Source organism: Myxine glutinosa, chromosome 13, assembly GCF_964187855.1.
Source record: "Myxine glutinosa chromosome 13, kmMyxGlut1.1, whole genome shotgun sequence".
Lineage (NCBI taxonomy): Eukaryota > Metazoa > Chordata > Myxini > Myxiniformes > Myxinidae > Myxine > Myxine glutinosa.
In genome coordinates this window covers 37,731,873-37,759,436 of record NC_136273.1, presented here as the reverse complement: position 1 = coordinate 37,759,436, position 27,564 = coordinate 37,731,873, and the positions used below count along the sequence as shown (strand labels likewise).

General features: G+C 48.3%; 1 protein-coding gene across 1 annotated transcript; it reads right to left on the bottom strand.

Annotated features, from left to right (window-relative positions):
* Positions 1–92: 92 nt before the first annotated feature.
* On the bottom strand, positions 93–27,526 carry TNFRSF21 (TNF receptor superfamily member 21). The gene is made up of 7 exons (XM_068134274.2): positions 27,230–27,526; positions 20,898–21,628; positions 20,536–20,723; positions 19,361–20,140; positions 18,981–19,243; positions 13,610–13,817; positions 93–2,843 (listed from the first exon to the last, which is right to left on the bottom strand). The coding sequence occupies exons 1-7, from the start codon at positions 27,263–27,265 to the stop codon at positions 2,614–2,616; spliced, it is 2,436 nt and encodes an 811-aa protein (XP_067990375.2). The 5' UTR covers positions 27,266–27,526; the 3' UTR covers positions 93–2,613.
* Between the last annotated feature and the right edge of the window lie 38 nt (positions 27,527–27,564).

Genomic DNA, 27,564 nt, shown 5'->3' with positions numbered 1-27,564 from the left:
ATACTTAATGCAATTCTGCTGGTGGTCTCTGAGAAGCTCTTCCATGAGCCTTCGATCGATCACCGTTAAAACATTTCAAAACAAGGCCCAAGCAGGTGTTAAATCCATTTTATTTCCAGCATTCCAAATCACAGACATACTTTGCTTACATACGGTACTGATCAGAACCAGTCAAATGAGTGGTAAGAAGAGCTCAACACAACTCTCACCTGCACATTGTGCACACTTGCTTTGCCAGCATCTACCTACTTGAGCATGGTGCACAGGGTTAGGGACAAGGCTCAATTAAAAAGAAAAAGGAAAACAAGAACATGAAAACAGCATCACAGAGCACAAACAATAAAAGAAATCGCCTGCAGAGTCCTTCTGAAAAAGATCTTGTCCAAATTGGCTATAAAAACAAAACATTAGATATTTGTTAAAAAAGCAGCGATTACATGCTATATTACACAAGCTCAAACGTGTACAATGAGTGGGACGAGGAAACCAAACAAATGGTAACGTTAACGATAAAAAAAAACCCACATTGTGCGTGTTGATAACGAGAGCAACTGTCCGTCCGTCCATCCGTCCGTCCGTGCATCCCAAAGAAGTCAGCCGGACACGCTCCGGAGGAGGTGCCAATGTACAGGGATGTAGAGAGAGGGGCGTGATCAAGGAACAAGATGGCATCGATATATGTACCAGCTTTTAGCATCACTGGATTTTAAGTATCCGAACAGATAGAAATGAGGAAAGAGTTTATGGAATGACAAGTGCCCACATATCTAGGAAATATTCCAGAGGTTGAACTCATGGTGTGCAAATTCGAAGTGTGCACCAAAATGGAATGTAACAATCCCATTCAAACTCAAACACACCATCACCATGCTCCTCACGGTACCCTGCCCACTCACCACCTCCGAAAGAAAAAGCGAACCGTAATCATTAGAAACCAGGCCAGAAACAATCCACATCATTATATAATCTCTCCCCCTCCCCTCAGAGGCACCAATCACCAACAGACTTACTCGTAAGCACAAGTACCAAAAACACCCCGAGCACATCATCGGCTTCCCTCACATATACAAAAGTATCTTTTCCTTGCAGTCGAAGAACAACATGGGGTGGCTCGGGAGACGAGGCAGAGCGCCATTTTCCGTGCAAAAGCACGACTCTCAACACAAGTCTACAACTGAGGCAAATCCTCTTCATATCATGCAATCTCCAACATACGACGACCACGAGACCAATGTGCCGAAAAATAGCTCAACCATATCCTTCGCAAAAACCTGCTTCTGTAAAACTACCCTTGTCCAAAAAAATAAAAATACCATGAACATAGTGCCGTGCTCGGGTAAAAAGAGTATGACGCAACGTGTACCGAAGGTACGAAGGGAGGCATAACCGAGAGCAAAAGAAAACACGGCACTTGGAACGTGTGGAAGAAAGACCTAAAAGATTGGTTGTAAACTTGGGAAGTTTTGACTCCAGTACAAAGTGGCAACAGGAGAGAGACGGATAATCGGGAGCAGGCTCTATTATAGTGGAAGACGTGTGTTAAATTGTGTGCTTTGAAATACCGAAGAAAGGTTTCCACCTGTCCATGTCCTTTTATCCACACCTTTCCCACGGTCGTCGAGATCGGACAACCCGCGAATTATCCACACCGCGTCTCAACAGGTAGAGCTCGGAGAACCCTGTTTGGGAATTAAGGCAAAAATAAAGAAACGTTAATCGTCTTCCTAATACTTGTAAAACCATCGCACGGCCTGGTTAACGCATCATGACACCAAAGCTCGTTGGCAAGCAGCGCCAGTCCGAGAGGGCCTTTCCAGCTTTCAGACCTTCAAAGCTTGTAGTACATAACGAAGCACACCAAATGGGCAGCACATGGCCTCGCTTACTATGCCCATTGTAGATACAGCGAGTTGTATTTCCAAGAGTTGTCGAGCCAGAGATGACAAACCCAAGAGAAATTCAATTCTCACGAGTAGGCATGCTTAGGCGAAAGATTTATTACGTCGTGACGAGTTTATACTTCCAAAATTTATACCGTCACTCTTACCACCTCCCTCCCCCTAAACAAAAAATAAATAATAAAGGGATTGAGATTTAAAATTATCAAGTCATTGTGTGCTTTTCGATTCCGAGTTTCTCATGCACGTTGAAGAGCCATGCTGCTTGTACTTCGCTCAAAATCTCAGTCAAGCAAAGGCAATCGAGGCTGGACCAACACGGACAAGATGAGGTCACACTGAAAGCCGCATGTCATAAATAAGAAGTGCTGACGACTATGATGGTTACAAAACAAACTTGCTCATTTATATTTCATCATTTATGAAAGAAGTTGGGGGAGCAGGGGTGCTACGATGTCGGCACATAAGAACATGGAGGGAGGTACCGACACGGACCTTATCAGCTGAAAGCAACAAATCAGTAACAAGGAAATAAGAAGTCAAGTCAGTGTGGTGCTAGTTCAACGAGGAGCGAGAATAAAGGGTGGGGGGGGGGGGGTGGGGAGAAATAATGTCGTGCGAGGATGATAAATGGCAATGCTACACACACACACAGGCACGCACGCGCACACGCACACACACAGACACAGACACACACAAAAAGCCCCGTGATGTGCTACAGTAGCTCTGGCAGATGTTGGTATAACGAGTCGAGAAGCCTCTGGCTTGCTTCCCGGCTCTTGCATCCGACAATATCGAAGAGCTTTTCGAGTCGCTCTTCAGGCTGGACACACATCTCAAGGATGCGCCCCTCGTCAGGCCCCAGCAAGGAAAGGAGGTCATCAAACACAGGTCGTAGGTCTGCGGGCTCAGCCAGTACTTGTCGCACGATCGTGTCTCTTTTTTCTGTGGATGCACATATGGACCAGGTGAAGAACAAGGTGAGGGTGGACATGAGAACAAAAAAGAAAGAAAGACAAGTACAGATACATTTAAAGTACACCGCCCCCATGCCAAATAAATAAATATCCTCCAGCACACGGCACATAGAGACAGTATTGGGAGGCAGAGATGTACAGCAATTGATTAATTAATTGCATAATCATACTAAAATACGCAATTTGGTGTCTGTCTGATGATTTTTGACTGTGATATATCCGATCGTTAGTTATCCAATCTCAACCAAACTTGACAGGAGGACTAAGGATGAGACAATGAAGGTTGTTGCGCATTCATTTCCCCTCCCTCCCCAAGGGGGTTTTCCTCGCCATTGCCATCAATGGGGTTGTGTGTTGAGGTGTATATCCATGTTAAGCGAGCTTTATCGTGGCATTTTTCCAAGGCCGCATCTAATAACAAAACGAATGGTAATTGGTAAGAGCATAATATTAATGTTACGCCAACAATATTAATACTAATAATGTCCCACCTCCACAAGGGGTTTTCCTCCTTGAACAAACGTCGAGTCAACGTTTATAAATAAATAGCTTATCGTGGCATTTTTGTGGGAGCAACGGGCCAACGGCCTCCACCAGAGGTAGAAATATTATAAACCACAAACACGCATGATTAGCTTTTTAAACAGTCGCTAATGTTGTTTACAACACTAAACAAAGGAATTTGGAGGAATCCAGACATCAGTGAGGTAAGTTTTACTTACATAACTGAGCAAAGATCGACTGTACTCCATATACCCCACAAGGTTTGGGGTAATAACATGACCCTTCCTGCCACTAACGTGGCGTTCTTCGTAGCGAACTTTTGAAACTCGCTCCTGCTGTTTAACATGAAACTGAAAGGGAGGATGCCCGGGGTGTGCTCATTTACCAAGCAGCTAGCTAGTGCTTGCCAAGCCAGCCGTTCCTTAACGGTTTTGAATGGAGTGCTTGCTCGAATGCTTAAACCACTTGGCGATCTCTCCACAAGAACTTTGGTAAATGAACACACACCCAATGTTCTTGAGACCCGACCATATATCTATTGTAATATATATACCTCAAAGAGGAATGACCCTTCCTGCCGCTCTCGTAGTGAGTGGGGTGTACTAGTTAAATAATAATCATAAAATAATTTCTTAATCAATTGGCTAATAGTATACCTCAACCACCAGTTTCATCCGATGCTGTAACTTTTTGAAAATTAATTAAATAAGTCATTAATCGGGAAAAAATATTAATTGATTAACCAAAAAATAATAAATTGATTAATCGATAAATGAAAAATAGCCTTTACAACCAAATCACTTGGTCATTGTCATGCCCAAATGTCAGCTTCCAAACTCAAAAGGTGCTTCAGATATTGCCCAGATGAGAAAGAAAAATAAAGAAGTACTTATTGAATCTATCTATCTATAATTCCAGTAATCTCTGTTTGTACTGTTGCGAATATGGAATTTGGCCTCCATATCCGCTTGTAAATATTCCCCTATTTTCTCCAATACTCCCCAACTTTCCCCAATCCCCCATTCCCTAGTCCCATTGCATGTAAATAACAATCAGTAGAGCCGACCTTCCCCTTATTCCCCCATTAAATGTCGTGCCCAGGTCCACCGCACCACACGTAGACAACTTTCGGACATCTTCCTAGTTATTCTTAATCTATGTCAGTTAAGGCCTCGTTTCCATTAATTATGACTCTTCGTTGCACCAGAATGTGATTATATGGCATCAGTAGTGAGTTTAGGACCTTTCCCATACCTCCTCCCATCTTCTTCCCCAAACAACAACAATAACAACAACTACAACAACAATTACAACTACAACTACGACTACAACAACAGAGGGGCGGGGAGTGTGCGTCCTCACACCGGCTCGGTTACCCGCCATGACCATGCGCTCCACGGCGTTACCCCGAAGGGGCTGGCTGTCAGCTCCTCGTCAGGGGCGGAGCCAGTAACCCCCCCACGCACCCAATGAGAAGCAACGTGCCGATTCCATCTGGGGCGGAGCTAACGAGCCGAGGGCGTGTCACTCCCCGCCGGATATACGCGGCCCCGCGCCGGATGTGACGTGAGATGCGCCTCAGCTTGGAGAGAGAAGCCACCGCCACCCCCAGCGCGACGATACCTCCCCGCATCTTTGGACCGGACCGGACCGTACTGTACCCTGCCCCGAGCCCAGGAGGACCTGGAGCCATCGATACCCGCTTTCCTGTCATCAACCCCCGTGTGAGTCAGCCGTTGTCCCGTTTGTCTGTCGTCTGTCCGGGGTTAATATAAGAGTGTGTCTAAGTGCCTGTCTTTCTGTGATTATACCTCTAGCCCCTGTAATCTGACCTTTCCGTACGAATATAATCTCCTCCGGAGGTCTTGAGAATTGAAACATTGGTGTCGTATTGTGTTATTGTAATCCAGCCGGGTGTCTTCTTTTTCTTATTGAGCCAGCATCGCGCGACTAGTCAACGTTCGGGCACAATCGGGTAACTTGTGCAGACGTGGTCATACCATAAAACCGCTCGGTAAATAACATCCAAGCCACGTCTGTAACAATTGGTGTCGAGGAGTGGAATTCGAACCCGGGACTAAATTTATTAGGCCCAAATTTGTAACAGTTAGAATCGATTTGGAGCGCGTTTCCCGCGCGAAATTATAACGGCCGAAATTTGAATTTGTTTTACGAAAATAAAAAATAAAAACCGAATTTTGAAAGTCGCGCTATGGCGGATCAAGACAGCTGGGGTCCGGTAGAGGAGAGAGAGGTAGGGTCGATCCAGGACCAAAATGAGGGACAGGAGGAGAGCGAAGCAGTGAGGGCGGCAGGTTCGCAAAATAGCGCCGTCACGCACGAAGAAGCGGGCGCGCAAAATGGCGCCTCGCTGATCACCGCGCCAGCGACCGTGGCAGCGCCCCCGGTGGATTTGAACTTGTTTTTTATACAAATAAAGGCGCTCATGGTCCAGACAAGTGAAGACCTGAGGAATGACTTGGGAAACCAAATTGAAGAAATAACGAACCGAATGAGGGCTCGGAGTGAGCGATTGGAGGGCCAACTGGGGGTAATGAGGGACGAAGCGAGGGGTACCGGAGAGGGGTTAGACAACGGGATAAAGGAGGTGAAAAATGGGTTAATGGGGGTAGAAAATAGAATGGCTGCCCAGGAGAATCAGATAGAGGGAGTGAAAAATGGGGTAGAGGGAGAGGAGATTAGAAGAGGTGTGAGTGAGGAGGTCGGAGGAGTGCGCGAGGAGGTGAGGCACTGTAAGGAGCACATGGAGAAGGAGGTGAGAAAGGGGACTGTAAAGTTACAAGGGGGCATAGAGGACATGACGCAGGAGGTGGAGCAGCTGACGGTGGGACAGACGGAGTTAGTGGAGCAGGTTCAAAGGAACACTGCGGTATTAGGAGGGTTGAAAGCGACACGGAAAGAAGTGGAAGAGGGGGTGAGCGAAATTAAGAAGCGACGGAGAGGGGATAACAAAGAGATAAAAGAGGAGATAAAAGAATTGGTCCAAAGTCTGTGTTTGGATCGTGATGATGTGCTCATTAACCGGATGAGGGATTCGCAGGTGATGGAGGAGAAGCGAAGAGGAAGAGGACCTGGTGTAAGTGGTGACCAATATGGTCGTGCGTATGATGCGCCAGGGGATTTAAGAAGCTTGGGGGTCGAGATGGACCCGGGTGTTCGTGAGAGGCCGTTGGTGAAGTGTGCGACAGGTCTGGTGTGCGAAAGAGGAGGTGTGCGAGAAGGTCCGACTCTGGGGTGTGTGAGGAAAAAGTGTGTGCCAAGGAGTGAGGGTGCTGTCAAGAGTGAGTTGGTCGTAGCGCGTGTGCGAGGGAGCACATGGAAGCGGGCTGTGGTGAGTGTTACAGAGGGTGTGACGGGAGAGTGTGCGCAGGAGTGTGCGCGAGAAAGGTGTGTGACGGACAGGTGCATGAGGAAAGAGTGCGCTGTCAGAAGTAAGGAAGAGTGTCCACCTGTGGTGAGTGTTACAGAGGGTGTAACGGGAGAGTGTGCGCGAGAAAGGTGTGTGACCGACAGGTGCATGAGGAAAGAGTGCGCTGTCAGAAGTAAGGAAGAGTGTCCACCTGTGGTGAGTGTTACAGAGGGTGTAACGGGAGAGTGTGCGCGAGAAAGGTGTGTGACGGACAGGTGCATGGGGAAAGAGTGCGCTGTCAAAGGCAAGGAAGAATGCACACCTGTGGTGAGTGTTACAGAGGGTGTAACAGGAGAGTGTGCGCGAGAAAGGTGTGTGACGGACAGGTGCATGGGGAAAGAGTGCGCTGTCGGGAGTAAGGGTGAGTGCGTTGTCACGAGTGGAGGTGAGAGTAGTGAGAGTGACAAGGAGAGTGAGTTGGTTGTGACAGGTGAGCGAGGATGTACACCTGGGATGGAAGGATGCACACCTGGAATGGTAGAGCGTGAGTGGGAATGCACGCTGGAGTTGGTGGTGAGGCACGTGATTGGGTGTGCGAATGAGGGCACACCTGTGATTGTCACAGAGGAGGTGACCGCGGAGGGGGCGCGAAGCGGTGTATTGGTGAGGTGTGCGAGCAACGAATGTGTGCCAAAGTGTTCGGTGGTCAGGTGTGTGACCAAGGCTGTGAGTGGAATGGGTGTACCTGGGTGTGTAAGGAAAGGTACGAGGAGCATGGGCACGGCTGGATGTGTGAGCAAGGAACGGGCTGCGGGGTGTAAGCGTCCAGGTGAAGCATCGACGTTACACGGGTTAGAGGTTAGAGCGACTTTTAGCCGAAGCAGGCCCTCGGTGCGTGCCGGGCCTCGCTTTGAACGGCCGCGCCCAGGCTCCACTAGGCGGAGCTGGCAGCCCGATAGAAAGGGTCGTCATGGCGACCACTTTTTGGTGAGACGTGCCGGCAGGTCGAGATCGGGGCATTGGATGGCTCCGTGCCGAGATGGTGCGTGGGATCTCGGCCCGGGTAAACCTCCTTCCCTGCACCGAATGCGGGACGCACCCAGCCGCTGGCACAGAACAACCAGCATTCATGGCTTGGCTTTACGAAGCCGGGCTTTGGACAGGAATTGGCGCACCGAGAGGTATTAGTGAGTCGACTGGGTGATGAGGTTAGTGTTTTGGACCCAAAATTAGAGAAAAACAAAATTTGATGATTGGCAAGGGATTGGCAGTAGTGATTGGCAGATGATGGGCAGTGATTGGCAAATTTTTAATTTGTTGAAATTTGATGTGCAAAATTGGTAGTGAGAGACCCCCGATGTGGTGGGATGGCAAATCCACCATCCTTCCCATGTGGGGGCAAAGGAGCACTAGATTATGGGGTGTATGGCAGTGAAAACTAGCCCGGGTGGGTTAGGATATGGTGTGTAGGGATCTAGAGAAGATGACCTTAGGTAACGTTAAGGTTAGTTAGTGACTGATACCTGTAGTGGGGACGCAGGTAGATTAGTGTGGATGATAATGACGAGGGAGCGCAATAGTTTAAAGGGACGACTGGGAAGCGCAAGTTTCAGAAGGGAGTAGTTAGCTGAGATGATGCCGTGTTTGTGAGAATTGAACAGGTGTGATTGCACAGGTGTGCAACTGGACAGGTGTGTGGAGCAGTGTATGAGTAGTGAGTGTGTGGATCAGCGCGAATGCGCTTGGGGAGAGAAGGGTGCAGGTGGCACCAGGTGTGAGAGCACAGGTGTGCAGGTACAGGTGTGTGGAGAGAGTTGGAGTGAGTGGTACGGAGTGGTGTGCATGGTGCGAAGGTGTGGATGGGGGAAGAGTGGACCCCTTTCACGAGTACCCGGGGCGGGTAGTGTAAGTGTTAGGTAGAGGGTGCAGGTAAATTGTGGTTGGATATTGGCATTTGTGGTGCGGTTGCAGAATGGTGTTGTGAATGGGTGCATTAGTGTTGTGGAAATGGCTGGGCGTGTAGCCTGTTAGTGTGTGTAGTTGGTTGGGCACTCCACCACTGTGAGGATGTCGGCCAGGTGAGGCCGCAGGTGGGCTCTGGGAGCCGGTAGTTGTGAGTGGGTGCCTGAGGATCCCGGGTGTGGATCGGGCAGCCCAGTGCCAGAGAGGGCACGGAGTGGGGAGAGAGCCAGAGGGCCTTCCCCTGGTAGTTAGGTTAGGGTAAGGAGCAGGTAAGCTCGGAGGCAACTGCAGTGGTGGAGGTGTGCAGGTGGGTAGACCCACTGGGAGAGGTACACGTCGCAGCCCAGAAATTGTACGAGGGCACCGGGAGATGAATCGGGGGAGTGAGACCCCAAATTGAAGAGCACCACAGTTTGGCCAATGGGAATTGGTTTTTAGAACCCATAGTGTAAGAGGGCCAATGGTTTGGCCGGAGAAAGACCCCGGGTAGTGTAAAGTTGTTAAAGTCATTTAGGAAATAGTTAGGATTGATGAACCTGTCGCACCATACGCAGCCACTTACCTGTGGTGATGATGATGACTCCACACCTGTGTTTTCTTTGTTTTGTTGCAGGAGATGAATTGCTGTGTGGATTTGTGAGACGCATCACGACGTGGATGAGACATTGGGGTGATTCCATCTCTCCCTCCTTAGGAGGGACTGATGATGAATTGGTGATGGCAAATTATGATGTCGAGTTGGAGATGGCAAATTTTGATGAGAGTTGAAAATGGCAAATTTGATTGGTTAGGAGGGAGAGAAGACGAATTTGGTTTATGGGAGGAACGAGGAAGACAGTAGGGATGTTTGTTGATTTGTAAAGTAGATGTTTATGGGTAGTGTTGTGTTTTGTGGATACAGTAAGGGGTAAGGGAGGGGCCATGTAGGTTACCTGGTGGGGGGGGGGGGGCGTACGATAGGAACGTACCTGTCTCACCTGGTTCCCATGTGCCCCCAGTGTGCATCACCTTACATTGCGTGCACTTTTGCGCCCTTACCACCTTACTCACTTGTTTCTTCTTTTGTCTCCCACCTCCGAGGATCTGGCTTTGGGGTAGAGAGAGAGGAGAGAGAGGTGCTGGCTGCGCAGTTGTGGGCCTGCACTTTCGCTGTTTGCTGCCGGGATCGATACACCATATGGACCGCAATGTTTGTGGCCACCCACAATGGACCGCAGTTCGTTTGCGGCCAAGCACCACCCGGGGATGGACCTATGGGTCAACGTGGCACCTATGCCATAAAGGTGAACCACTGTTAATTAACACCACTGAAGGCCACACGAAGAGCAAGAGACACCTGCAGGGTTAGGGGTTGTCGAATTTATTTTTATTCCAATGAACAATGGTGACTGCACCGATTGGCGGTGGGGTGGTGCTTTTGATGCTGGGACGGGGTGCTCTGCACGTTATTAAAGGCCGTCGGCCACAGAGCACTCGTGGGTTGGTGTATCGATGTTGGCAAGCGCGCTCTCTCTATGCATAACATCTGCATGTGTTCCTCCAAAAAAACAGGTCCTGGATCGTAGTGTAAATAGCAGCGTAGTCGTGTAAATAATGCTCCCTACCGGCTGTATGTGTAGTTTGCGAATTCTTTCCGGATTCGGTTATCCTGTGGGTGTGTTTCTGTGAGGAGAAGGGTGCAACGTCGCAGGGGGACATATTTACTCATTTGTGAATATCTGTAAAACTGTCGCACTCAGGGTAGAGTTAATAGTAGAGGGAACTACATTGCGTGCCACACTAAAGTAGGTAAAAATTTATCGGGTCGGGACGCCCCGAGGGTAGAGAAGGGTGCAATGTTGCGAATATGGAATTTGGCCTCCATATCCGCTTGTAAATATTCCCCTATTTTCTCCAATACTCCCCAACTTTCCCCAATCCCCCATTCCCTAGTCCCATTGCATGTAAATAACAATCAGTAGAGCCGACCTTCCCCTTATTCCCCCATTAAATGTCGTGCCCAGGTCCACCGCACCACACGTAGACAACTTTCGGACATCTTCCTAGTTATTCTTAATCTATGTCAGTTAAGGCCTCGTTTCCATTAATTATGACTCTTCGTTGCACCAGAATGTGATTATATGGCATCAGTAGTGAGTTTAGGACCTTTCCCATACCTCCTCCCATCTTCTTCCCCAAACAACAACAATAACAACAACTACAACAACAATTACAACTACAACTACGACTACAACAACAGAGGGGCGGGGAGTGTGCGTCCTCACACCGGCTCGGTTACCCGCCATGACCATGCGCTCCACGGCGTTACCCCGAAGGGGCTGGCTGTCAGCTCCTCGTCAGGGGCGGAGCCAGTAACCCCCCCACGCACCCAATGAGAAGCAACGTGCCGATTCCATCTGGGGCGGAGCTAACGAGCCGAGGGCGTGTCACTCCCCGCCGGATATACGCGGCCCCGCGCCGGATGTGACGTGAGATGCGCCTCAGCTTGGAGAGAGAAGCCACCGCCATCCCCAGCGCGACGATACCTCCCCGCATCTTTGGACCGGACCGGACCGTACTGTACCCTGCCCCGAGCCCAGGAGGACCTGGAGCCATCGATACCCGCTTTCCTGTCATCAACCCCCGTGTGAGTCAGCCGTTGTCCCGTTTGTCTGTCGTCTGTCCGGGGTTAATATAAGAGTGTGTCTAAGTGCCTGTCTTTCTGTGATTATACCTCTAGCCCCTGTAATCTGACCTTTCCGTACGAATATAATCTCCTCCGGAGGTCTTGAGAATTGAAACATTGGTGTCGTATTGTGTTATTGTAATCCAGCCGGGTGTCTTCTTTTTCTTATTGAGCCAGCATCGCGCGACTAGTCAACGTTCGGGCACAATCGGGTAACTTGTGCAGACGTGGTCATACCATAAAACCGCTCGGTAAATAACATCCAAGCCACGTCTGTAACAGTACGTTTGTACGTCTGTACGTCTGTACGTCTGTTTGTCTGTGACCGCTGTTTCTCGACAACCACGGGTCCGATATACTTTTAACTTGCCAGGTATATTGCTGGGGACCCGAGGATGTGCCTTTTCAAGGTTTCATATTAATCGGACAATTACTTACCGAGCTATGTCCAAAAAACGATTCAACCAATCAGAGAGCAGCGAACGATCGCGTGTGCCGAACGTGGAGGACACACTCTGCCTCGGATGGCACATTTGAGAGCGTATTCATTTATTTCACGTTTGCAAACTATGTTGGCGTTAAACTATGTTTTAAAACTAATAAAACCGAATTTGCGATTCATTCGCTTTCCTGCGCGTTTGTGCACGCGATGGCGATTTCTTTACCAAACTCCGGAAGCCGTTCGCTTTGGACCAAACCATTGCATGTAAATAGAGGGGGGGGATTGTCACCGTACTCGCAAGCCGTTCGCTTTGGACCAAACCATTTCATGTAAATAGAGGGGGGGGATATAATTTTAGATATAGATATAGTACGGGCAATGCCCTAGTATATATAAAACACAGTGTGTGTGTGTGTGTGTGTGTGTGTGTGTGTGTGTGTGTGTGTGTGTGTGTGTGTGTGTGTGTGTGTGATGTTACCGATAGACTCCTAAACGGAGAGGCTTACGTGCTTGATATTTGGCATAGACATGGCCATTGAGCCTGGGACGAACATGGCCGAACTCAAAATATTTGACGATCCATATTTTTTATTTATATTTACCTCAGCGCACGGAATCAACGGAATCAGAGCAGGTGGGCGCTGATTCGCTCAGAGCGATCACGTGATGACGCTATGAACGCTATGACGCTATGACAAAAAAAATCACTATAACGCTATGAACGATATGACGCTATGACGCTATGACGCTATGACGCTATGAACGCCATGAACGCCATGCCGCTATGAAAAAAAAAATCGCTATGACGCTATGAAACGCTATGACGCTATGAAACGCTATGACGCTATGAAAAAAAAAATCGCTATGACGCTATGAAACGCTATGAACGCTATTAAAAAAAAAAATCGCTCGCTTTACCAAGGGGCTCGCTCTCCCCCCGTTCCCCTCCCCTCCCCTTCCCCCTCCCCTCCCCTCCCCTCCCCCGCCCGGCAATGCCGGGTACTTCTGCTAGTCGATAATAATGTAGTAAATAATTAACTGATTAATCAAAAAAACAAAAAATAACATTTTTGCCAAAGCACTTGCTCACTATTGTGCCGAAATTTCAGCTTCCTAGCTCAAACGATGGCTGAGATATCGCCCGGACAAACAAGAAAACAAACAACCGGATTGAAAACTGAGCACGCCCTTTCAGCGCACGTCATCACTGCACTGGGCCCCCTTCGGTGCCTGGCGATGACATCATGCAGTGCCTGGAGATGGCATAGGAAAGGAGCGGTGTACAAAAGACAGTTGGATGACTCGTAATGTAACTACATGGAACCCCGTTGTCAGAAAACCTAAACTCGGGCATTAAACTACAAATCAAATTGTGATTTTGCAAGGTCCACCTCAGTGTTGTACCCTTAAGGTTTTATCAAATATTAAATATTTATTGAGAAGGATGAAACACTAGATGATCCCTTCTAATCAATGAGTTAGGGAAAGAGGGATGTTGGTACTGTGATCAGACGACCTAAAAAAAGGACAATTTAAATACCAGCTTAACTTCGGATGCCATATACATACACAAGTACAAAGGGGTACGTGGAATTCCAAAAAAAAAAATGGTTAAAAAAATAAAATAATAAAGACAAGGGGAATGGGTTGTATCAAGGTCAAAATTCTGCCACGTCTGCTTATGCGCACGATATGTAGACGGCTTATCCCACCGTGCCTGATATAGGACAAATATAGAAGCATAAAGGCACATCTGTGAAAGTTCAATGCCAACAGCACTTGTTCGCTCACCCTTTGGAATGAATGAGCTGCTACGGACAGAGCCAGACGAGGAGCCAGAGGATGTAGAATCACTGCGTAGAAGAGGCAGAGACTCGTCGTGGAAAGCTCCACTATGATTGGGCCGCAGTCCACCTCCATCAGCAGGACGGTCTACAACGCCGACGTGGCCTCGGGCAGGTGTAAAAGAAGGGAGGGGTCCGAGTTCATCGTGTTCCAGCTGACAGAGGAGAAGATGAGAACAAAGTGACCAAACTCATTAGTTATGGTGAAGTGGGCGAAATCATTAACTTGGTCAACTGCACTTGGAGTCAACCAACACTCAGCCTATGCAGTTCAGGCATGTGGTGGAGTGCATACCTCCATCAGGCTGAATAGTTTAGGTTTTGTATCCCACTGATGGGCCAGATCCAGATCCGGATCTTCACCAAAATCTAATCAATTTTTCCGTGTGTCACACACCAAACGTCTCCACCAAAATTTCAGCAAATCCATACCTGTAGGCCCACCTTACAAGATGTAGGAAGACATAAAATACAATTCCCACCCATAAAAAAAACAAGAGCAATCAGATTGCAGACCCTCACCAGGACGTGTTTTTTGTGGTTTTTAAGGCTTTTATGTTAAAACAAATATGGCGACCGTAGCACATGACCGATGACGTCATCACTATTTATTTTTCTCCACAAATTTAAACATGGATGACGCTCAAGAAATTTCATCTTGATCAGATAAAGTTTTGTACTTGTCGAATCATGACATCATAATGGAGGAACCTATGACATCATTAACATATGCTATTCCCCATAGAGTTCTTTACAATGAGCCACGTCTCAATTTTTTCTATGCAGCGCTTTCAGAGATATAGAGGTGCAAAATTTTCGGTTTATCCAAGATGGCACCCGTACCACATGGTCTGTGACGTCATAATTATCATTAAACAAGACCGAAAGTCTAACCGGTGTAGCCGGGCTTGTAAAATATTATAAACCACAAACACACATGATTAGCTATTTAAACAGTCTCTAATGCTGTTTATAACATCAAACAAAGAAATTTGGAGAACTCCCGACATCCGTGAGGCAAGTTTTACTAACAGAACTGAGGGAAGATCTACTGTAATCTATATACCCCACAAAGATTGGGTTAATAACATGCTATCAAAAAATCGAGGCGAATTCCTTACTTCGGCGGTTATTAGTACTGTACACCGCTATCATCGATTCATGAACCATACACCACTTCAATCCATTAACTTTGTATTCATGACATAGGGATTAAAGTGTTATGGGTCATATTTACTATATTATTATTATTACTATTACGAAAACGACACTACTGAAACAATACACTACTGTATTAAGAAACCTCGGCTTAATTTGTCCGAAACGGCACGAAGGTGAGGCATGAAGCCCAAGGCCTATACGTACCGTATTGTTGGAAGAGACATAACGCGGATACTTTTGATATTTGATGATCATTTTAACAATCTGTTTGTTTCACACAGAATGAAAAACGAAAAAGGTAGAGCATGGCGATTATGATATATGACAGGTTCAACGATATGTTCGGCATGAAACGAAATTGGAATCAAAATGCCAGTGTGGAGAGTCAGCCACTGTTCCACCATAATGACATCAGACGTAATCACATCACCCTGTCATGTGACCAGATCCTCAGCTCTGATTGGTATACGTTTTTAGGGGACATACAAACATACAGTACGTACATACGGATGGACAAATACTGTTCTTGAGAGCTTTGCCCTATGGGCTGCGCCGTAAAAATTCTTCAGGTGGAGGTGCACCTATGGTGAAAATTTCTTGTCAATCGGACCAACGGTTACAAAGAAAATATTTATTCTGTGCGGACAAACAAACAAAGACAAACGGACTCAAATGCAATACTCTCTCCTTTGGCGAGGGTAATAAACAAGTCAGATCCCCTCAACATCAGTTCCAGTGAGCCAATGACTCATCCATAAACGCTGAACAAAAAAATATATATTTCCTCCAAACTCACTGACAACTGAACAGCAATTCAGATTTAATCCCAGCCTTTCCAACCAGGATATGTTGCTTTTATCGATTCAGGTGGATAGACTCGACCACAAGCAAGAGGTTTGAGCTGTCTCTGCCCAATTCCTGTGGATTGTATATTGTATGGCATCCAAAATTCATGACAGAGCTCTGAGCTAATCCTATAAAGGGTCCTCTACTCACACGGCTCATCAACCCTCATCCTCACAAGCAACCGAGTGTGCATGATGGTACACTCTCCTTCACTCTCCCCGGGAGCTGGTGTTTACCGCAGAAGTGTCCAATCCTCTTACTTTTTGCATGTCCATTTACATTATGGCATGATGTAATTCTACAGGTGGAGTAACTAATCTACAGGTCAGAGCGTCCGCTCTTAGTCTGGGAGATCGACGGTTCGAACACGGGCAGAGTTCAGCCCAAAGACTAAAAGTGGGACATGCTACTTCTTTGCTTGTGGGAGGGAGGGGGATTTCCAGAGGAATTTGTGCCAGTACTAGATGGTGGAACAAATACAGCCAGTGAAAGGTAATGTCCACTGTCCAGAAATCAGTTGATAGACCAGTACAAGTCGCTGTAATTTACGAGGGGCATTTAAAAAGGTTCTACACATACATGAGATACAATAACCTACACACACACACATAATTCGGAAGCGAAAAATGCACAGCCACAGACACAAACAGTCCGTCCTGATAGATTATATCATTGTCCCACCAGATCTATTGTTGTTCCGGCTCTCAGATGTTTTACAACGATGGCCAGTTTGAATATTTCCTATACTTATAATAGCAACAAGGTACAAAATCAACGGTATGCACTTGTCACACACGGATTTTCTGACAGAATACAATCTACCCGTCCCACCAGGTTTGTTGCTCCGGCCATTTTCCAGTTTTTTCCTTTTTCTCGATCATCTGTTAAATATATTTATCATGTATCATTATGCGTGTTGCCTCTAATACCCCTCGTCATGCGAGGTATGCTCTGAGGGCAGTGCAAATACAAGTGCATCCTCGTTCACAGAATTAATTCCGTGTTCTTGGTGTGTTTTTTCGTACTAGACCGTCCCATGTTTTTTTTAAGGTGGTGAAGCCACTTCAATATGAGGCTATGTCCTTCCTTAAAACCATCCGTCCACTAAAAAATGAAGAAGCACCTTTCTAACCAAACGTGTTGAATTTTGAAAGGTTCTAAAGTGTAATTCTAGAGGGTTATAACGGGCGACTCCAAAGGGTATCGTTTGTTTCTAGATTTTGCCTATTTCATATTAAAAATTCCAAACAGCCGCTCGCTTCGGCCACGGGTGGGATTTTTGTAATACTAATGACCACAATAGGCCGTGTATGTGTGCAATGTAGTTTTTGCAGTATAGCCCAATAACATAGCCTGTAGTGTAGCCCAGGGTAACTCAGGATGCATCAGAGCTTCAAAAGCCTTTCACGCTCGCAGTTTGAGCAGTCATTTCATTGTCGTGCCCACAAAAACTAGGCCAAGGGGGACCCATCAAATTTTCATTCTATACAGAAGAATAATTGGCTTCAAAAACACCAATAACTTGAATGGCATTCGGTGGCGCACATATCTCTATCTGGCTGAACAGTTTACGTTTTATATCCCACAGATAGGCCGGATCTGGATCCGGACCTTCACCAAAATCTAACCGCCTTGTTCGAGTCACAAACCCAAATCATTCACAAAGTTGTCATAATGCGTGTTACGGATTCGTCACTTCCGTTGTTGTAGTTTTCAGCCACTGTAAACATTTTTGATTCCATGTACTATTATTGTTGTCGTTTGGGGGAAATAGAGATTACTATTTTCAAAAGGTAAAAAAGTTAATGTTTTAAATGAAACTGGAACCGGATGACGGCGAAGAGGAAGAAGAGGAAGAGGAGGAGAAGAAGGCGGAGCGAGTGAGTCGGACAAGAAGCCGAGCTGCTTCGAGGTCTGGAGCGAACGAGGGTCACGAGTGAACTTTGGGTTTCCCGGGAAAGGGATTCCTGAGACAGAGTTGTTATCGCTGTGACAGATCAACCGGCGTGTCAGGTTTTGCGGTTGCTTCCGAGGAGAATCATCGTAGTGCCGTTACGCCTCGAGAACGGGCCGTCGGCCATTTTGACTCGTGCGCTTTGCGCATCGCTCAAGGTTTTTCACTTCGCTTCAACCATTCTCACCGCATCCAGATGTTAATTTGGTGTGTGTGTAACGTGGCTTTTGAGTGGGAAATCTGCGGTTCGCCGATTGAGAGCCGTCAAACGTCCATATCTGAAGGTGTGATTTCCCCGTCGCTCCTCGAGGACACCTTCGCCCATCTTTGGCAGTGTAACTGCCAACCCAATGGGATTCTGGTCTCGATACGACATCGTACGGACGATCACTGGAGTGGATCGACTTTGGCTTGAAGCCGGAATCAACTTTGGCTTGAAGCCGGGAAAGAGACATTGGGGATGTTCTTTTCGCTCACTAGGAGCACACTGAGTTTTATATTACGAAACTGATGGTACCATCATAGGAAATATATATTGGTTGTACAATTGATTACTATTGTTTTTGTGTTGTTATTCTTGTGTGACCTTAATACAATATTTGTTTGTTGGTAACAATTGGTGTGGTTTCACCATTGATCTTTGACACAGGATAACACATCTTTCTGCCGTGACTCCTCTCGGGGCTCGGAGGTACACCGTGCCGGGATTTGGGGAGGAGCATGTAACATGCGTCAATAACTTTTTGAAATATTGTGCTATATAATCGGTTTTGGCCCCATCTTTCAATGGTGAAGAACCACTTAAAAATTCTCGGATCCAGATCTGGATCTTCACCAAAATCGAAATATGTCCTTGTCACACACCCAACCTGTCCATAACGTTTCGTCCGAATCCATCCATAACTTTTTGAGATATCCTGCTCACAGATAGACAAGCGTTAAAAAAACAACCTCCAACCACCTTCAGTGGCAGAGGTAAAAATCCTGTGGCAACATGTGACTACACATGGCAGTGAAATGACATTTCCTTTCACCACATTGGCCTGGAAGTTGGCCCTACACTTTTGCGTGGGTGAGGCAGGAAGCTTAAATGTTCATGTAAAATAGAGTAAAGACGCACAGTCCCAGAAGGCCTCTTTGGAGACGAACCTGTAATATAAACGAGTCATAGATCTATAGGAATGCCCGACCTCTCCTCCTTCATAAAGTTCTAAGAAAATATTCAGTTCCTAAGGAAGGAAGCCGAGGCATCGAGCAGTTTTTCTTAAATAATTTGGAAACCCAAATATACACTTTATAGCGATACTGTAAGAAATTTAATAATGAGCCAGGATTCGAATAACCTGAGCATATTTACCCCAGCTGTGTCATCCATGATTGCACGAATAGACTCAACAAGACCAGGCCAGTTGCAACGCCGCAAACCACCAATCAGTTTGGCCAAACTGGCTTCTGGGTCGACTGCAGACCAGGAGAGGAGGGCTGCATAAGCTAGGTCCTGGTATGACGAATGCCGGGCCTCGTCCACAGCCGGAGGAATTCCAGGAGCAGACAAGGCATTGTACAGCTCTCGCCAACGGCTGCCCACTTGCGCAGCGACCATGTGCAGGATGTCCACACCTGTGGGGAATGAGGTGAAATGGCGTGTGAAAAAAAATTAAATTAATCTAGTCGGACTGATTTTAGAAAGATTACATAAATGGTAAAACAAACTCAAGAACAGCAGCAGAAACTTACTCTGTCCACGATTACCGATGACCCACTTGCGTGACATGTCCCAAGCCGGTGCACCAGGAAGCGAGGGCGGTGGTGCCCGAGGCTGAGCGCGTGGCTGGGCAGCGCGTTGTCGAATGACATCAGGCCGCTCGGGAGGCGAGCGACGATATGAGTGAGTGCTGCGTTGTACACTGCAGGCAACGAGCAGCACGAGAACAGTGAGAATAAGTAATACCGTCATCCAGGCCAGGTGTTCATTCAGATCAAAACTCCATGTTGATGAAGCTGGCGATGGTGGCAGCAACACCTCTGAAGTGCGTTGCCCAGACTCTTGCTTTACCATACCGGCTGCTGACTGGGGACGGCTCCGGGGAGTGAACAGGTCTTGACCTGGTTGAGTAGGTTTTAAGTGTAAAGGAGCTGCATCATCACTTTGAAGGTGCTCAGAATTTCCTTGTGGGCTCTTGATCTCTGAGATAGGTCCTGATCCACTGAAAGAATCTATGGCAGGGATGGGATTTTGGAGTGAAGGAGATGTCTCTCTGAAGAGGGGTTCACTCGTTCTCGTCACTGGTTCTCGGGTTGTCGTTTCGAGCTCGGTGCCGGCCGGCACAGACGCCATCGCAGAAGTCTGCTCTGAGGCCTCGATGGATTCCAGGAAGGTGGTAAATTTTGATAAACCATGAGACGCCGAGGTCTGGTTCCATTCGTCGCCGGATTGCCCGTCCTCGATCGAGGATTCATTCAGATATCCCTGTAGCATCGGAAACCCTTCATATTCATGCAAGTGTGTCCCATCATCTATGGGAAAAATAAATTTACAATCAGTCACTAAAAACACCTCTGAACCTTTTGTGAAGCAACCTGTCCAGGACGCATCCAAAGATGTTTATTCAAAAACATCTACCAATTATTCAGCAAAAAAAACAACAACAACAATATATGACCGCAAAATGGAGGAAATTCCCGGCGAGAGATAATGGCATCCCGGGTAAATGTCAAACACCATTTTACAAGCCCTGCGCAAGCATACGCATCTCGTTCACAAAACTAGAGTTCATGGAAAACTTTACCCCACTAACTTTACCACAGACAGGCTGAACCAATTTCTTTCCCCCGCTTTGCGCTACACGAGAGGGGTAATGAGCGAGAGAAAATTGTCTACATGCAATATAGGTTGCCACATGCCCTCTCACCTTGGTGAATAAGACCTTCAGTTTCCCCGGAAGGCATTGGGAATTGGCCGCTGTGGCAGATGTTATCGTTCGTCGCATTGCCCACGCGAAGCAGAGCCAGGCCCAGTCGGTGACAACGTGTGTGGTGCTGGCAGCGCTTCGTGCTGGAGAACTCGCCGGAGTAAGTGCCGTGGCGACAGCGATGACAGCTGTATTGAAGCGGAAAAGGTGAATAACAATCCTTTTACAAACTTCGCAGCATGGCTCAAACATGGCAGCATGGCTCAAACATGGCAACATGGCAGCATGGCTCGATATGCAAACAGAGCAAGTTTCAAAGGATATACTCATTACTCAATGATAGAAAAAGGTGAAAAACATACATGACATCTTGCTTTGCTGTCCCGGCTCTTCGAACACCCCATCCTGGGAGGCAAACCCGGTGTGGTTGGCACCCCGCACTCAACACTTTATAGCTGCCGTTGGTGCAGGTGCATTCATCTCCAACACACCCAGCCACATTGGCCATGATCTCACGGCCTCGTGACTCCAGGAAAGCGAGCGGATCGGCTGCCCAATTTTGTGTTTGGCGTGTTACACCATGTCCTTCAATTTTCACGGCACGAGGCCTTGCCCTGCCATGCCTACCACTGCCGCTTTGACCTGCCTTGTGGTCGTGTCTGTGAGTTTTCTTTTCAACCACTGCAGTCAAATTCCCTTCACGTTTCTGCACTTGAGGTGATCTAGCTTTCCTCAAAACTTTTTGAGGCGTTTCTCCGACTTTTTTCCATCCTTCACCCTCTGCGCTACTCTCCATCTCACCCAGCCTTTGCGTGTCACCATCTAGATGTTCCTCCATCAACGCCTCAGCGGGTGCAACCTTCTTCGGCCCTCCTACAGGTCCTCCCCCCCTTCTCCACCGCGCGGCCCCATGACGGGATATGGCCAGATTGTCACGTGGCGCAACAGCAGTCGGTTGGCCATTGCGTTTCCAGCCAAGACCCTCCGTTTCACTGGACAGAACACCTGGCTTGTCCTGCGGATGCTTCTTATCGTAATATTCTTGGTCAGCAGGGTAGCCAAAAGTCAGGTTGATAAAAAGGTAGCACAGGGCCTTAAAAAAAAAAAACATGGCAAGGGATGGGAAACAAAAAAAATTAATGTGCAAGTGAAACGAATATTGCTCAGATAAAACCGAAACAAACAAACCCAGCATCTCACGTACTATTTAAGCGTGCATAACGAGAAGCATGATCTTGGCATCCAGGACCAACGGAAAACTCCACCCGTAACCCGGCACACCCCGGGCCGACCAAAAATAACGATCGCATGAAGAACGACAGCAATGCACAACCACACCCTACAAAATCCTTCCAAACCCTGCATCTCAAATCAAATTGTGGCAGGAGACTGAACGTGCTCATAATGCAAGACCTTGTACTTGAACTAAAGTGGACAAAAGCAGCAGCGAAAAATAACAATGAAATAAAAAGTGTAAATTTTATTACTTCGGAGTTCCAGCTTTGTCAGATTATGTAATTGCAGGTACAATGTGTAGCGACAATGCAAAGGGAGGGTGGGGGAAATATTTGTAATGATGATGTGATTAATAATCATTTTTATTTTTTAATTAGCATCTAGACATTTTGGGAATTTTTTTTTTTTTAATCCAACAGCAAAAATATGAAACATATCCTCTTTATGAAATGACACCAGGAAGTAAATAAGGGAAGCCCACACAAGGAGAAAGACAAACCAACCAAGCCGAAAGAGAGCAGAGTAAACAATGCTGCCTTGAAACATTCTGGTATGACTCCGGGGAAGCACGACCTTTATCTCCAGCACGGATGTGGTAATTTGTGAAGTGCATGGCAATTGGCAACAATGAGCCCGAGCAAGGCCAGGTGGAAATCGATCAACAAAGTAGTCCGTGTTGTGCCAGTATGGCACGAGGGGCCTCCTGATACGGAAAAGCCCGATTCAGCAGATGCTTCAATATTTTAAGGATGATGCATGATGCCAGATTGCCTTTAAAAAAAAGATAGGAATAAAATGCTTCGAGTTATGAATGAATGAATATGAATGATCGTTTTAAGGCCATTTTCCCCGCTAGAGCGGGGGTTAGCCTTGCGGGCCCCATGACAATCATGGTTCCCTGTTTGAGGCAATGTTTTTATAGTATCCAACGTAAATCCAACGTAAATGAACACAAGGTGCTGATGATTCAGGCTTTACCCCTCTTCGTAGCAAAAAAAAAAAAGGAGAGAGATTGCCCTAACTTGGTACCGAGCTCCTCTGGAGTTGTTGGCATCGTCTTGAGAAAGTGTTCAGTGAAAGGTATCTGGGTAGGGGTGAAGCCGCACCTTGCCAGAGTACGACTTTAGAGTGAAGCCAGTAATGGCTCCCAGTGGCACAGCACCATTCACAATCTACAAATGCCACATTGTAACAGTATCATATGTGCCCTCACCATAGCAAATTACAACCCTTCATTGTGCCTTCTTTGCAATCCCATCCGACAGGGTAGACAAAATGAAAAATACCAGCACGTGTACAGAAGGCCGAACCTAATGATAAGTCATCACTAAAAATATGGAGGTTTTTAGGCGATTTGGCATTCCCCTCTGCTCCTTCAAATTCAAACTAGAGGTTCCAGGGAACCTGAACTCAACTGGTCGATATCAATATGGTTAGAATATGCATAATAGAACCACAAACTATATAGTTTATATGTGCTAAAGAGGTACAGTAACGTTGAAGGTATCTCATGTTTAAACAGGAAACTAGGAAAAATTGAGTTTTAAGTGAGGCATGAAAAGTAAAACTACAATTACTTTTCTCAGATTTCAGACTTGAATTTATTATACGTGTTGAGGTTTGTTACATACTGTCTACACACCAAGTTTCAGCCTTCTAGCTACATTAGGAAGTACCAGATTGACAAAAATTGATTTTTCAATATGGCCGCCCTGCCGCACCCATTTTTGGGCGTGCAACGCCCAAATGCAATCCCAAACTAGTTTATGTCTTCAAGATGCTGCATAACAAGTTTCATCAAATTTGATCAATATTTGTGACTTTTAGAGCGTAGACGTCGAATTGTTTACAGACGACAGACAGACAAACAGACAGACAGACAGATAGACAGACAGATAGACAGACAGATAGACAGAGACAGCCAGACAGACACTGGGTGTCGACAAAAACTCAGCTGGACATAGTCCAGTTGAGTTAATAAAAGTACAAAGATGTCTTGTGTCCTTGTCCGACATGCGAGACAGGTACGAACGACTCTATGAGCTTAGAATTTTAATCAATCATCAAAAGGGAATGAAAAGAAAATAACACAGCGCCGATTATTTTGCCACACGAGTGATCATGATACACGACCATTTGACGTGATGAGGTGCAAGATGAGGTGCAACCCCCAAGGAACCTATGCAGAGCATCGTTCCATGAAAGACTGCACCAAAGGGCATTTTTGGCCATGACATCAACATTTAGAGCATGGTAACAAGCTAAAAGAATGGCATTGCCATAAAAAGATACCTGATTCCACAAAAATCCACCTCGTACAGAAAACCCATTTAAATTTTTTGACAATTAACTTGTCAAATTACGATTCAGAAAAGAGGAAGATGAAACAAAATTCCATTCACGAATTAAGATAAGTATGACAAACATTTTAAAAGATTGCATCAGGTGAATGTATCTTCACAGATAGAGCGGTAGAGGGTGGATAAATGTGGGGAGGGCGGGCAAATGTGGGGAGGGCGGGCAAACGCGCAGAGGGCGGGCAAACGCGGGGAGGGCGGGCAAACGCGGGGAGGGCAGCAACGGTGAGGAAGGCGGAGAGGGCGGGCAAAGGTGAGACAGGTGGAAAGGGTGGGCAAAAGTGAGGCACGCAGAAAGGGCGCGCAAAGGTGAGGCAGGCAGAGAGGGCGGGCAAAGGTGAGGCAGGCGGAGAGAGCGGGCAACGGTGAGGCAGGCGGAGAGGGCGGGCAACTGTGAGGCAGGCGGAGAGGGCGGGCAAAGGTGAGGCAGGCGGAGAGGGCGGGAAAAGTTGAGGCAGGCGGAGAGGATGGGCAAAGGTGTGGCAGATGAAGCCGGTGAAGGCGGAGAGGGCAGGCAAAGGTGTGGCAGGCAGGGAGGGCGGGAAAACGTGGGGAGGGCGGGAAAACGTGGGGAGGGCGGGAAAACGTGGGGAGGGCGGGAAAACGTGGGGAGGGCGGGAAAACGTGGGGAGGGCGGGCAAATGTGGGGAGGGCGGGCAAATGTGGGGAGGGCAGCAACGGTGAGGAAGGCGGAGAGGGTGGGCAAAGGTGAGACAGGTGGAAAGGGTGGGCAAAGGTGAGACAGGCGGTGAGGGTGGGCAAAGGTGAGACAGGCGGAGAGGGCGGGCAAAGGTGAGACAGGTGGCGAGGGTGGGCAAAAGTGAAGCAGGCGGAGAGGATGGGCAAAGGTGAGACAGGCGGAGAGGGCGGGCAAAGGTGAGGCAGGCGGAGAGGGCGGGCAAAGTTGAGGCAGGCGGAGAGGGTGGGCAAAGGTGTGGCAGGCAGGTGGAGAGGGCGGGCAAAGGTGAGGCAGGCGGAGAGGGCAGGCAAAGGTGAGGCAGGTGGAGAGGGCGGGTAAAGTTGAGGCAGGCGAAGAGGGTGGGTAAAGTTGAGGCAGGCGGAGAGGGTGGGCAAAGGTGTGGCAGATGAAGCCGGTGAAGGCGGAGAGGGCGGGCAAAGGTGTGGCAGGCAGGGAGGGCGGGCAAAGGTGAGGCAGCCGGGGAGGGCGGGCAAAGGCGGGAAGGGTGTAGAGGGCAGGAAAAGGTGGGGAAGAGCGGAGAGGGCAGGAAAAAGTGGGGAAGGTGAAGTGGATGGGCAAAGGTGGGGAAGGCAAAGAGGGTGGGGTAAGGTGGTTAGTGTGGGCAAAGGCGGGAAGGATGAGAAAAGGTAGGGAGGGAAAGCAAAGGTGGGTATGGTGGGCAAAGGTGAGGAAGGCGGAAAGGGCGGGTGGAGGTGGGGAAGTAGGAAAGGGTGGGTAAAGGAGGAGTGGGAAAAGGGTGCGGACAAAGGTGGGGAGGCTGGACAACGGTGGGGGAGGATGGACAAAGGTGGGGGAGGCTGGACAACGGTGGGGGAGGATGGACAAAGGTGGGGGAGGATGGACAAAGGTGGGGGAGGATGGACAAAGGTGGGGGAGGATGGACAAAGGTGGGGGAGGATAGACAAAGGTGGGGGAGGGTGGACAAAGGGGGGAAGGGTGGACAAAGGTGGGAAGGGTGGACAAAGGTGGGAAGGGTGGACAAAGGTGGGAAGGGTGGACAAAGGTGGGAAGGGTGGACAAAGGTGGGAAGGGTGGACAAAGGTGGGAAGGGTGGACAAAGGTGGGAAGGGTGGACAAAGGTGGGAAGGGTGGACAAAGGTGGGAAGGGTGGACAAAGGTGGGAAGGGTGGACAAAGGTGGGAAGGGTGGACAAAGGTGGGAAGGGTGGACAAAGGTGGGAAGGGTGGACAAAGGTGGGAAGGGTGGACAAAGGTGGGAAGGGTGGACAAAGGTGGGAAGGGTGGACAAAGGTGGGAAGGGTGGACAAAGGTGGGGAGGGTGGACAAAGGTGGGGAGGGTGGACAAAGGTGGGGAGGGTGGACAAAGGTGGGGAGGGTGGACAAAGGTGGGGAGGTTGGACAAAGGTGGGGAGGCTGGACAACGGTGGGGAGGATGGACAAAGGTGGGGGAGGATGGACACAGGTGGGGGAGGCTGGACAAAGGTGGGAAGGGTGGACAAAGGTGGGAAGGGTGGACAAAGGTGGGAAGGGTGGACAAAGGTGGGAAGGGTGGACAAAGGTGGGAAGGGTGGACAAAGGTGGGAAGGGTGGACAAAGGTGGGAAGGGTGGACAAAGGTGGGAAGGGTGGACAACGGTGGGAAGGGTGGACAAAGGTGGGAAGGGTGGACAAAGGTGGGGAGGGTGGACAAAGGTGGGGCAGCCGGAGAGAGCAAGTGAAAGTGGGCAAAGGCGGAGACGGCAAGTAAAGGTGGGGATGGCGAGCAAAGGTGGGGAGCAGGCGAGGGTGGGCTAAGGTGGCGAGGGTGGGCTAAGGTGGGGAGGGCAGAGAGGGGTATGGAGGACGGAAAGAAGGAAGAGTGGTGGGGAGGAGGGAGGAGGGAGAGATAGGCAAGTGTAAAGTTTTTATTTGGAGTCCTTGATCGCGCAATGTGAACGTTCCGGGCAGTTTGTCCACATAGTAAACTTAAAGTGCTGTTTGTACGTTAGCAAAAACACGTGACGTGGTGTATCGAATACAGATTCCAAATGGGAACGAAGGATCTTTTCACGAAGTTTCTGAAACTACATTTGGGGTGTGGGAGATTCTGCCATTTTGTCTATTTGGCACTTATACTACAGGTTCCACAACATACCGACGACAAACCATGAGCACTTGTACACTACGTGGGTACACACTACAAACCCCACAACCTTTCACCCTATTCATTCCCAAAACCCAACAAAAACGAACCAAACAAGCGGATACAACACTGAGCTCCCAATCCACACAAACGGTGCGCGTCCCGCCTCTCGGCACCAGGGATCCAGGTCCACCTGCCTCGGCTACCTGGATCAACCACGTCACGGGGAACACTCAAACTCGCGCCAAGGACAATCGTCCCCTTTGTTAACGACGATCACGGAACAAGCATCTTTGAGCCGCACGTGGATAAAGACTCACCGGCAGAATCCCGGCAGCTGGGAGCCGAAACCGCATGCCCGGCGCCGGGGTTCAGGAGGGACGGAGTGCGGGGTCCGATGGGCTTGGCCGGCGGTGTTGGAGATGGGGAAGAAGGAAGAGGGAGAGCAGAAACCCAAGCGGTTACGTGTTCCGAATCCCGCAATCTGCGAGCGTCGTCCCGCCTGCCTCGAAACCGTGCTGCTGCGAACGTTTCATGGTGAACGAGGACGGAGCGTCGAGCGAGAAGAAAGACGAATAGCCGGCTGCGATGGCCGCCGGAGAAGTCCAATGGTGGGGAGGAGGAAGTGGGCGTGGTCACACGTTGATATACGTGA

Bases quoted from the DNA above. Each gene is read 5' to 3' on its own strand.
- TNFRSF21 (XM_068134274.2), bottom strand. From the start codon at position 27,265: ATGCGGTTTCGGCTCCCAGCTGCCGGGATTCTGCCG. The intron at 21,629-27,229 runs GTGAGTCTTTAT...TTTTTTTTTAAG, and splicing joins CAGCTGCCGGGATTCTGCCG to GCCCTGTGCTACCTTTTTAT. The intron at 2,844-13,609 runs GTGAGCGAACAA...GTGCATCCACAG, and splicing joins CAGCTCATTCATTCCAAAGG to AAAAAAGAGACACGATCGTG.